This window comes from Myxine glutinosa, chromosome 1 (genome assembly GCF_964187855.1).
Source record: "Myxine glutinosa chromosome 1, kmMyxGlut1.1, whole genome shotgun sequence".
In the NCBI taxonomy this organism is placed as follows: Eukaryota; Metazoa; Chordata; class Myxini; order Myxiniformes; family Myxinidae; genus Myxine; species Myxine glutinosa.
The window spans coordinates 22156004-22166272 of NC_136261.1; the positions used below are offsets into that span (position 1 = coordinate 22156004).

General features: G+C 42.5%; 1 protein-coding gene across 1 annotated transcript; it reads right to left on the bottom strand.

Annotated features, from left to right (window-relative positions):
- Window positions 1-2305: 2305 nt before the first annotated feature.
- On the bottom strand, window positions 2306-4020 carry LOC144892986 (zinc finger BED domain-containing protein 5-like). The gene is made up of 3 exons (XM_078782350.1): window positions 3965-4020; window positions 3199-3786; window positions 2306-3131 (listed from the first exon to the last, which is right to left on the bottom strand). Exons 1-3 carry the CDS (start codon window positions 4018-4020, stop codon window positions 2306-2308), a joined length of 1470 nt encoding a protein of 489 aa, XP_078638476.1.
- Window positions 4021-10269: the final 6249 nt, after the last annotated feature.

Below are 10269 nucleotides of genomic sequence, written 5' to 3' on the forward strand. Positions count from 1 at the left end.
GTAAATTCAATTGATTGGAGATGATTTGGAAAGGCACACACCTGTCTGTATAAGCCTAAGGTCTCACAGCTGACAAATCATATCAGAGCAAAACCAAGCCATGAGGTCGAAGGAACTGCCTGCAGAGCTCAGAGACAGGATTGTGTCGAGGCACAGATCTGGGGAAGCCTAGAAAAAAAATTCTGCTGCATTGAAGGTCCCCAAGAGCACAGTGGCCTCCATAACTCTTAAATGGAAGAAGTTTGGAACAACCAGGACTCTTCCTAGAGCTGGCCGCCCGGCCCAACTGAGTGATCGGGGGAGAAGGGCCTTGGTAAGAGAGGTGACCAAGAACCCGATGTTCACTGGCTGAGCTCCAGAGATCCTGTGTGGAGATGGGAGAAACTTCCAGAAGGACAACCTTCACTGCAACACTCCAACGATCTGGGCTTTATGGCAGAGTGGCCAGACGGAAGCCTCTCCTCAGTGAATAATACATTAAAGCCCACAGAATCTTGTTTCTCACAGTCTGAGAGTCTTTTAGGTGCTTTTTTGCAAACTCCAAGCGAGCTTTCATGTGTTTTGTTCACGAGTAATTGGTTCACGAGTTATCAAACAGAGTGACAACTATATTCGTCATGGGTGTGTGTCTGTCTGTGTGTGTGTCTGTCTGTCTGTCCGCAGCATAACTACCCGATGATATCATCCGATCTTGATGAAACTTGGGTGGGAGGTTGATATGATCCAGTTATGTCCTGCCTAGAGTGGGCTTATTGCGCCCATTGTGGGCGGAGCCACACCCGAAAAAGATGTCTTTTTAGGGGGTAATCAATTTCAAGCTACATCTTCTCCGAGGGGTTTGGTGGAATCTGACAGGGGTTTCCGTATTTGGTTAGGCCAATGTCATGTGTCTAGCTCCACGGAGCTCGATTTTTCATTTTCTCCCCAAGGTCAAGGTCACAAGGTCAAAAAATTTAGAAAAGTCGATTTTTGATGGTTTTATTACATTGTTCGCTTCCTAATAGGGTGAAATGTCGTACATGATCTTATATTATCACATTCATCATGAAATACAAGTTTTCCAACAAATTTCAGAATCTTCGACCTTTGACCTTTGAAGGTCACAAAGGTCAAATTTTCAAAGTTGTCGGAAGCGAACCGAATTTTCGGTATTGTGCAGCTAACTAACCTCATAACTGATTATACATTATTTTCTATCTCATTTCAAGGTCAGTAACCTTCGTTTTGACATTTCCAGGCCAGGACCACACACAATTACATACAGCTGGCTCTTAGAGGCCTGCGCACGACGTGGGCCCCGACCCCAGTCCGGGCCTGTTTCGGTTATAGTCCGTCCTTTGTCATTGAATACCACTCGCTCGTGAACCAATATTCTCCTGCCTTGTAATACTTTACAACTGAGTCGGAATCCAAACCCAAGTTAGACAGCTCAGAGGAGAGTGTGAGTACCTCGGAGGTCATCCTCTCAGCCCAGGGTCGTCCTTTAATACAACGTTAATAAAATGTGATTCCATGTTGTACCGGTATGTATCCTACTACAATTAACCAAATGTCTGCCCATCTGTCTGTCCGTCTGTCTGTTCCCAGGTACCGCAAAAACGGCTGAACCGATCGCAACGATATTTTGGGTGGGTAATCCTGGGACCCCCTGGAGTAAAATAGGCTATATCGTTTTTCCAATTAGGAAAATTTTTCTAATTTTCCAATTTTCCAGTTTTTCCAAACACGATGGAATAATATTTAACGATATGAACAGTGATGTGGCTTTTATTGAAATTCTACAAATACTGTTTAGATTTTGATGATTTGCGTGTGATATGATTTAGCAGATGTTTATATAAATAGTTTAAAATAAAATAAAAAAGCCTTCAATTTCTGATATTTTGCCTTTTCATTTGGGCCGCCCAATTGAAGCCCCGCCCATAGGGCGGGTACCGTTGCTAGTCGTACTATAATGTACCAAAGACAAACTCAATGCACTGTCGACAATCTGTTTTGTATTCCAATATTCAGTGGTTGTAGTATCAGTATTTCCAAATCATTCAGCAGTATGCAAAGTATCCAGTGATTGACTGCAATACATACAAAAACCGTGTCATGTTACACAGATTTACAGAATGGACAATGGAGAAACAACTTTCCCAATAATTCACTACTGGAAGAAGAAGACAACCGCTTCTCTGGTAAAACATTACTCTGAGCGACCATTTAACACTTCTTTGCGTCTTTAGCTCTGATTGCTACGTAATATAACAACAGGATATGCATCAGTTACCGTTTTGTAGTCCTCAGTACATCGAACAAATCATCCGTCGAACGACGTGAAGCCGCCATCTTGAACACTGAAAATAATTCGGATGACGTCACGCTTCTTCTTCTTTTGGGTTTCTCGAAGACAGCTGAGGTGTGTCACAACATCCTTTGCAACGCCAGGATCCAACGGCTCATTAACAGTGACTTCTGAAAGAGATTCGAACATGGTAAAGTTCCCTTCCTCAGCCTTTCGTTTCCAGTTTTCAAGCTTCTGTATAAATGCACTGAGAGTGTCATTGAACTGAATGATAGTTGTTCCCTTTCCTTTCAGCTTTAGATTCAGTCTGTTCAATTGATCAAAAATATCCACAAGGTATGTGAGGCGAAAGACCCACAGCTTTTCATGGAAGGAAGCTGCAAGTTTGTGCTTTTCTTGCATCTGTCGGAAACTCTGCATCTCTTCTCGGAGTTCAAACACTCGTGCCACAACATTTCCTTTTGATAGCCAACGCACCTTCGTGTAGTAAAGCAGGTTCTTTTGCTCTGAATCCATTTCTGTGCACAATTGCTTAAAGAGTCGGGAATTCAAAGCACTGCTTTTCACGTAGTTCACAATTTTGATGACTTGTTCAAGATGAGATGAGATGATGAAGAGATCCTGAAGATGAGATGGAAGGGTTTTTGAAGGAAGAGCTTGTCGATGAATCAGACAATGAACAGAAATGATGCCTAGAGATAGATTTCGAACAAGCGCTTGGAAGCCACTTTTTGCTCCGACCATAGCTGGGGTGCCATCGGTGCACACTCCACAGAGATTGTGCCAGTTCAGTTCCTCATGGTCAAAGAACTCTGTTACTTTTTCCATCACATCCACAGCTCTGGTATTTATTTCGAGAGAATAAGCAGAATAAGAATTCTTCCTTGATAGAATTACCGTTCACATACCGGACGAAGGCAAGAAGCTGGGAACAGGATGAAACATCTGTGGACTCATCCAACTGAATTGAGAACAATCCAAATGCAGCGTCTTTGATTTCAGCAATCACCGGTTCTTTTATGTCACTAGACAAGTCAGCAATCCTCCTTTGAACCGTATTATTTGACAGAGAAGTTTTGTTGAACTTTTTTTCAGCCTCTTCTCCAAGCAGAATCCTAGCCATCTTCAGAGCACATGGCTTGATCAGAGTCTCTCCGACTGTGTGAGGTTTCTTCTGTTGCGCAATGAGGAGGCTGACGGCATATGAAGCCTCCGTAAGACGCTTGTTTTGCTGAAATAATGTTCCACTTTGATCCAAGCACTGGTGCTTCACGTTCTCTTCCATTCGCTTGATGAAGTCCACATCCTTATGTTGATGATGTGGATGAATCTTCTCCAAATGGAGCTTCAGCTTCGATGGGAACAAAGATTGATACCCGAGAACTTTCTGGCACAGGACGCATTGTCCCTTTAATTCTCCACGATCATGTAAGGATGTGAATCCAAACTTTATGTATTGCTCATCATATCCTCGTTTTGTCATTTCAGAAGGGTTTCTGGAAGAAAAGAAAAAAGTAAAAATATAAAAAAACAAGACTAAAAAAATATGCAGGGAATAGTGGGTGGCTACCACTGACCACCACCAACACACACAGAATTGAACACTTGTTTTAGGCCTTGTGCGTGAAAAGATTGTATTATTTGGGCAAATATTGGGCCGTCTCTGTGGCCCACCTGGAAAACGTGCTGTGGCCCACCAATGGGCCATGGCCCACTGATTGGGAACCCATGGACTAGACGATCGGTCTCCACTCAACGTGTAACCTTCCACTAACTCGCCGTGTCAAAGATTACGTCGAAGAACTCAGCCCCAAAAAAGTGAATTGTCCATGCTGCTCCACCCACACCGTTCCCCCTGGAGAACCGACGTCAGGCTGAGGTACTCTTCGAAATTATATAGAGTTGATCTCACTGTACCCATGTTCCAATAATTAGATATATTTAACAAAACAAAACGTTTGAGCATATCAATTACTATATTTACTTGGATACCGTACGTAAAAAAAAAAAAAAGTAGAATCCGAATCCGAAAAGATCGCGACTGATGTTCCTGGGCGGTGTAAAAAACATCAGATGTACAATAATTACCTTTAACAGAGTGAAAAACGAACGTTGGAGCCATTTTACCTCACGTCTCACGGAGCAAATAATTTAATTGTTTCTTTTTTTTTTCAAATCCCTTTTTCCTAATTTTGTTCCGATTTCACTCGAGATTTAGACATAATTATTTAAGCGGAGAGTTCCGATCATTAAAAATGGAATCAGATTTCGAATATCAGCTTTTAATAAGCCTATGCTATAATTTTGCCCAGCAGCCAATCACAGTGCACCTAGGCTTACACCAGCCAATCAGCCTACAGACGAACGGACGGACGGACAGCCATCTCCGTTATACAGCATATATACACTATTTAAATATATATACTGACTTTGTATACAAAATAACTAATTTAGATTACAGGGTTATTTGTGCCAGCACTCGGCTGCTGGTTTGCATCATTGCTGGGAGTGCGGCAATCCCACTGATGCTGTTCTCCCATATAGGTGAGGAAAGGAATTTGTTAAGGATGCTGGCGATAAGTCAACTATACTCTTCGTTCGAATACATCGTGTACATTTTATGTCCACCAAATAATGCTAGCAGATGAGGCACACGGCTTAACGTCCAATTGAGGGGTGGCACACTCCAACTCTGCCCACAAAGCACCGATCTGACATTTCATAGTCGGGTCAACAATTGAACCCGGACTGGACAGTTCATAGGTAAGTGTGCCACCGCCACCTGTGCACCAATTCTGACAGACCAAGGTTAACATTATGCTTGGCGGTATAGTTACAGTTCCTGTTATTCATCATCTGTTTGCCGTGCCCATAATAACTAGGGGGCGCGGCATGATGGAGCCAATGATCCGTACGGCCACCATTGATGGATGAATCTGGAGTAATGTGCAGCTGACCATAAAAACTACCTAAATCCTGGATCAATGGTCACCTCCACTCATTCGTTCCTGTTTTTTTCCTGCCTGTGGAACCAACTTCCACAACTCATTCTTCCTCCAGGTCTTCAAGACAGCTGTTCACCACCACCTCAGATTGTCCCCAATCAAAAACCATGATCTTCTGCCCCCCTACCCCAATCCCTCATTCCAAATTTCCAGTTTTCCCTCCTGAGTGTTTCCTTCTGTATCCATCTTGTCCAACCTGTGCATTCTCTCCTGCCCCCATTCCTCCACACGCCCAATGTTTGTCCGCCTCTCTCTATCTTTACCTTCGGCTCTGCTATCGGTCCCAGGTCGAAAATCCCATAGAAAAGCAATATGACAAATCCCATAGGAAATTGGACCAGTATGATATACTGTTTTCAATAAGGAAAGTAAAATACTGGACCAGTTGAAAATACCAGTGGGTCAATGGGAGCAGAAGGAGACCAATAGAATACCAGTATAGGAACGAACAGGATTGTAAATAACAAATTGATATTTGTGGAGAAAATTACGTGCCCAGAATGGGAATGTGAACCTGGGTCCTCTGGTGACAGGTACAAGTGCTCGGCCATCTGAGATATCTGACTCCTGGATAGCAAACAACTTGTATTCACATATATAACAAAGACTCTGCAAGGAAACCTTGTTATTTATGCAGAACATGTCTAGAACTCAATTCTATATGGAACTGCGTGTTTTGGGTTTGTTTAAAGAAAATATAATAATAATAACAATAATAATAATACATTTATTTTATATAGCGCTTTTCAAGAAGCCCAAAGACCCTTTTTTACAGAGTACAAAAAAAACAAGTGCAAAAAGACAAAAATCAACAGGTAAATAATCAAAGCAAAAGGAAGGAGAAGGAGAAGAGATAGTCAGGGGTTAGATGCTGTGGGTTGAATGTTGAATGCAGTGTTGAACAGGTGGGTCTTGAGTGATGTTTTGAATGTGGTGAGTGAGGAGGAGTCTCTGATGGTGTGAGGTAGTGAGTTCCAGAGGGTGGGAGCAGCGATGGAGAAGGCCCTGTCCCCCCAGGATCTGAATTTGGTCTGGATGGGGGTGGGGGGGTCAGGAGGGTTGGTACCAGCAGAGCGGAGGTTGCGGGTGGGAGTGTGTCTGGAGAGGAGGTCAGTCAGGTATTTTGTATAAGTATTTTGTATAATATGATTCAAGTATTTTGATTGGTGTATGGGTTTCAGACCAGGTGCATCAAATGGTTTGTATTGGTTTCAATCGAATCTGGTTAAAGGTTTCTACTGGAAACTCGACTGGTTCCTGTAGAAACCAATATAAACGGTGATTTGAAATAGAGACCCATGGAAATGTCCTTCTGGTGTTTCTATGGGATTTTTAACCTGGTGTGTTTCAATCTTTCTCTCTTTCTCTTTACTGTTCCTTTTGTCCTGTTACATCCTAATCCGTTCAGTGCTCTATCTCTTCCACGTGCCTCGACTGTGCATACCAGAAATAAAAAATAAACAAAGTCATGGCTGGCTCGCACCCTTGAACTTCAACACATGATGGTGGGACTAAAAAACTTAGACATTACTACAAATTCCCCAGGTAAGCAAATGGTCCTGCCAAAGTAGGAATCAGAGAGGTGAAGGTGTGATTGCGTCGAGTAAGCTAAGGAAGGCACACGATTTGAGAACGATTGCAAAGTGGGTTCTTTTTGCATTGAGAACTTGAAATTAGAATAAAATCAAGTTTTCTCTTAAAGGAATTATCACTGACTTTAACATTACTGCTTTAACCTCACCAATAACTTATATATATGATGTCATTTGGACTGTGACGTTAACGAATTCCCATTTTGGGAAGAAAATGAGTGCGTACTGGAGTTGTAGTGGAAAAGCGGATTGAGGAAAGATGGTGAAGGGCATTTCCTCGTTGCTGTATCAGTCGATTGTCAAATGAAGCAATCAGTGAATGAAGCAGCTCCTGATACATCCAAAGAGCATTGTTTATTGATGGATTCACCATCCATGACTGAATTGAAATCGCTCTGATGGAGAAGAGTGTTGAACTCTGCAATGGCAAGGACGTTGTTATCCAATTCCCACTCCGGATATGCCAAGTCCAGGCGAAATGTATCCCGATATGCATGGAGAAAGGAAACACTGTAACCAATAATTCAACAACTGCGAGTGCTGCAGACAATTTTACACCAGATCTTTTTTTTTCTGGAACGCCGGCTACATGTTTCATCCAATCATCATGTACAGTGCCTTCGGAAAGTATTCACAACCCTTGTCTTTTTCACATTTTGTTGTGTTGTAGCCTGAATTTCAAATGAAATAAATTGAGATTTTTTGTCAATGATCGACACATAATACCCAATAATGTGTAAGTGGATTTGATTTTTAGACGTTTAAAAAAATCTATCAAAAATGATATGCAAAAATACCTAATTTACATAAGTATTCAAGCCCCTGAGTCAATACTTCGTAGAAGCACCTTTGGCAGGAATTACGGCTTCAAATCTTCTTCGGTATGTCTGTATCAGCTTTGCATCTCTGGATTTGGGGAGTTTCTCCCATTCTTCCTTGCAGATTTGCTCAAGCCCTGTCAAGTTGGATGGTGAGCCTCTGTGAACAGCGATTTTCACATGTTTCGCCAAATTCTCAATGGGATTCACGTCTGGACTTTGTCTGGGCCACTCAAGGACTTTCACATTCTTGTTCTGAAGCTGTTCCAGTGTTTCTTTGGCTGTATGCTTGGGGTCTTTGTCTTGTTGGAATGTAAATCTTCACCACAGTCTAAGGTATTTTGCATTCTGAAGCAGGTTCTCCACAAGGATTTGCCTTTATTTGGCTCCACTCATTGTTCGTTCCATCCTTACAAGTCTCCCAGTCCTTGCCGTTGAAAAGCATCCCCATAGCATGATGCTGCCACCACCCTGCTTCACAGTAGGGATGGTGTTAGAGGGGTGCTGGGCTGTGCTCGATTTCACTTTCCATTCTGGCCAAACATAGAACAAAGAGTTCAGTTTTCGCATTCAGAACAAAAAGTTCGATTTTCATCTCATCAGACGACATGATCTTTTGCTTCATGCTCTTGCTCTTCATGTCTTTCACGTGCCAAACTCCAGGCGTGCTGCCATGTGCCTTTTCCTCACGAGTGGTTTCCGTGCATAGAGGTGCAAGGAGGTGCATAGAGCACACTGCACAAACGCAAGCATATCTACACTTGCCACTAGAGATGTTTCGAGCACAAAAAATTTCCAAGCACAAACAGAAAGAAAACAGGAAAAGGCAGGAATCCTGATTAAAATCCATGCAATTATCTAGGAATTCCAATGAAACAATTTTCGTGGAAGAAACACTTGCTTGGGCGAGTGTCATACGTGGTGTGTCATACGTGGTGTGGCAGCGGTGTGGTGCAATTACTGCTGGTGTGGTACAATAGACAGCATGAAAGACAAGCAGAAAAAGGCATAAAATGTCATAGCTGGCATGGTTTTAGTAATTTTGCTGTACGGAGTTAAATGCCATCAGTCGGCCATCTTTGGATGGATTACAAAACAAGACCTTCTACATATGTATACTCTCTCGTGCTGTCTTTGTGCCAAGTTTGAACAACATCGTACCATGCATGTTCAATAAATTGTTGGGGACACGTTTAAAACAGCTGTTCACCACCATCTCTTGTCTTCCCCCATCCAAAACCTTGATCTCTTCTACCCCCGTTAATTCACCCCAGATCCACTTTTTTTTTTGGAAATCCCGACTTCTTTCTTTCCTGGAAGTTCTAGCAGTGTCCATGTGTTTTATACCTTTCCCACCCCCCTTCCCGGCCTTCCCATGCCTCCTCACCCCAAGCCCTCTCCCTCCCACGGATCTTCCGTTGTCCCTGTTATCTGCTGTTGTACCTGTGTGCTTACCTCTCTCTCTCCCCATCTTGTCTCCCACTCCCTTTACTGTATGCTTTGTGTGTCCGTTTGTCCTGTTTTGTGATTGATGTTAGCTCTTTCACGAGCCTCGATCTTGTATCCAAAAAAAAAAAGGAACAAAATGGCTGCCAGTCGGCCACATTGGATCTGATCTCGAAAAAAAAAGATGTTATGTAAGCAATCATTCATTATCTTTGTGCCAAGTTTTAACAACATCGGTAAATGCATATCCAAGAAAAGGTTGAGGACGTGTTCAACATCGGAGTTTTTATTCAACTAAAATGGCTGCCAGAAGGCCATCTTTGATCGCATCGCGAATCAAAATGATGTTCATATGTATACCATCATGTATTGTCTTTCTGACAAGTATGCACAAAATCAGTGCATACATCTTCGAGATATGGTTGCGGACGGATGGACGGACAGACAAGATCCAATCCATAGGACCCGTTTCAGACCAAGTCCAACGGGGAGGGCCTCAGCTAACGTTCCACAACATGATAAAGAATGGTTGTGGATGTCTATTGCCTGGTGAACCACAATAATTTCATTATCTTAACGACTTCTGACAATATCTTTCTGTGCAACTGCCATTTTCCTCACTAGCAGCTGTACATGTTTCCAGGATAACCTCTCTTTTTGGAAACTGTTCCTTGATCTCAACCTTTTTACGAGTCAAATGACTGATTCCAGATTTGGTGATAATGCTCCTTGGGATTTCAGATGTTGATATAAAGATCCACATGCAGAAATCTCCTGGCTTTCACATGTTGATATAAAGATGCACATGCAGCAATCTTACAGCTTCAGATGAAACACTTGTGGTTGGGGTATATGCTATTAGCCAAATGATAAATAAATTATTTTATGATAACTATTTATTGATTTAATTACTCGTGAGATACCTGTGCTACGCACGGGTGGGAGGCCAGAAGCAAACAGGCAATGCAGATACGGCGAATGCTAAAACATGAAACCAATAAATTCCACATTCCTGTAGCACCCTCAGTCGCACGTCAGACATGGACAGCAAGTTCGTGAAGGACTTCCATAAAAACGTACCCGTTCGCAAACAAATGGGTACGTTCACGTATAGAAAC

Bases quoted from the DNA above. Each gene is read 5' to 3' on its own strand.
- LOC144892986 (XM_078782350.1), bottom strand. From the start codon at position 4,020: ATGGGTTCCCAATCAGTGGGCCATGGCCCATTGGTGGGCCACAGCACG. The intron at 3,787-3,964 runs GTGGGCCACAGA...CTTTTCTTCCAG, and splicing joins GGCCACAGCACGTTTTCCAG to AAACCCTTCTGAAATGACAA. The intron at 3,132-3,198 runs GTATGTGAACGG...AATAAATACCAG, and splicing joins CAGCTTCTTGCCTTCGTCCG to AGCTGTGGATGTGATGGAAA.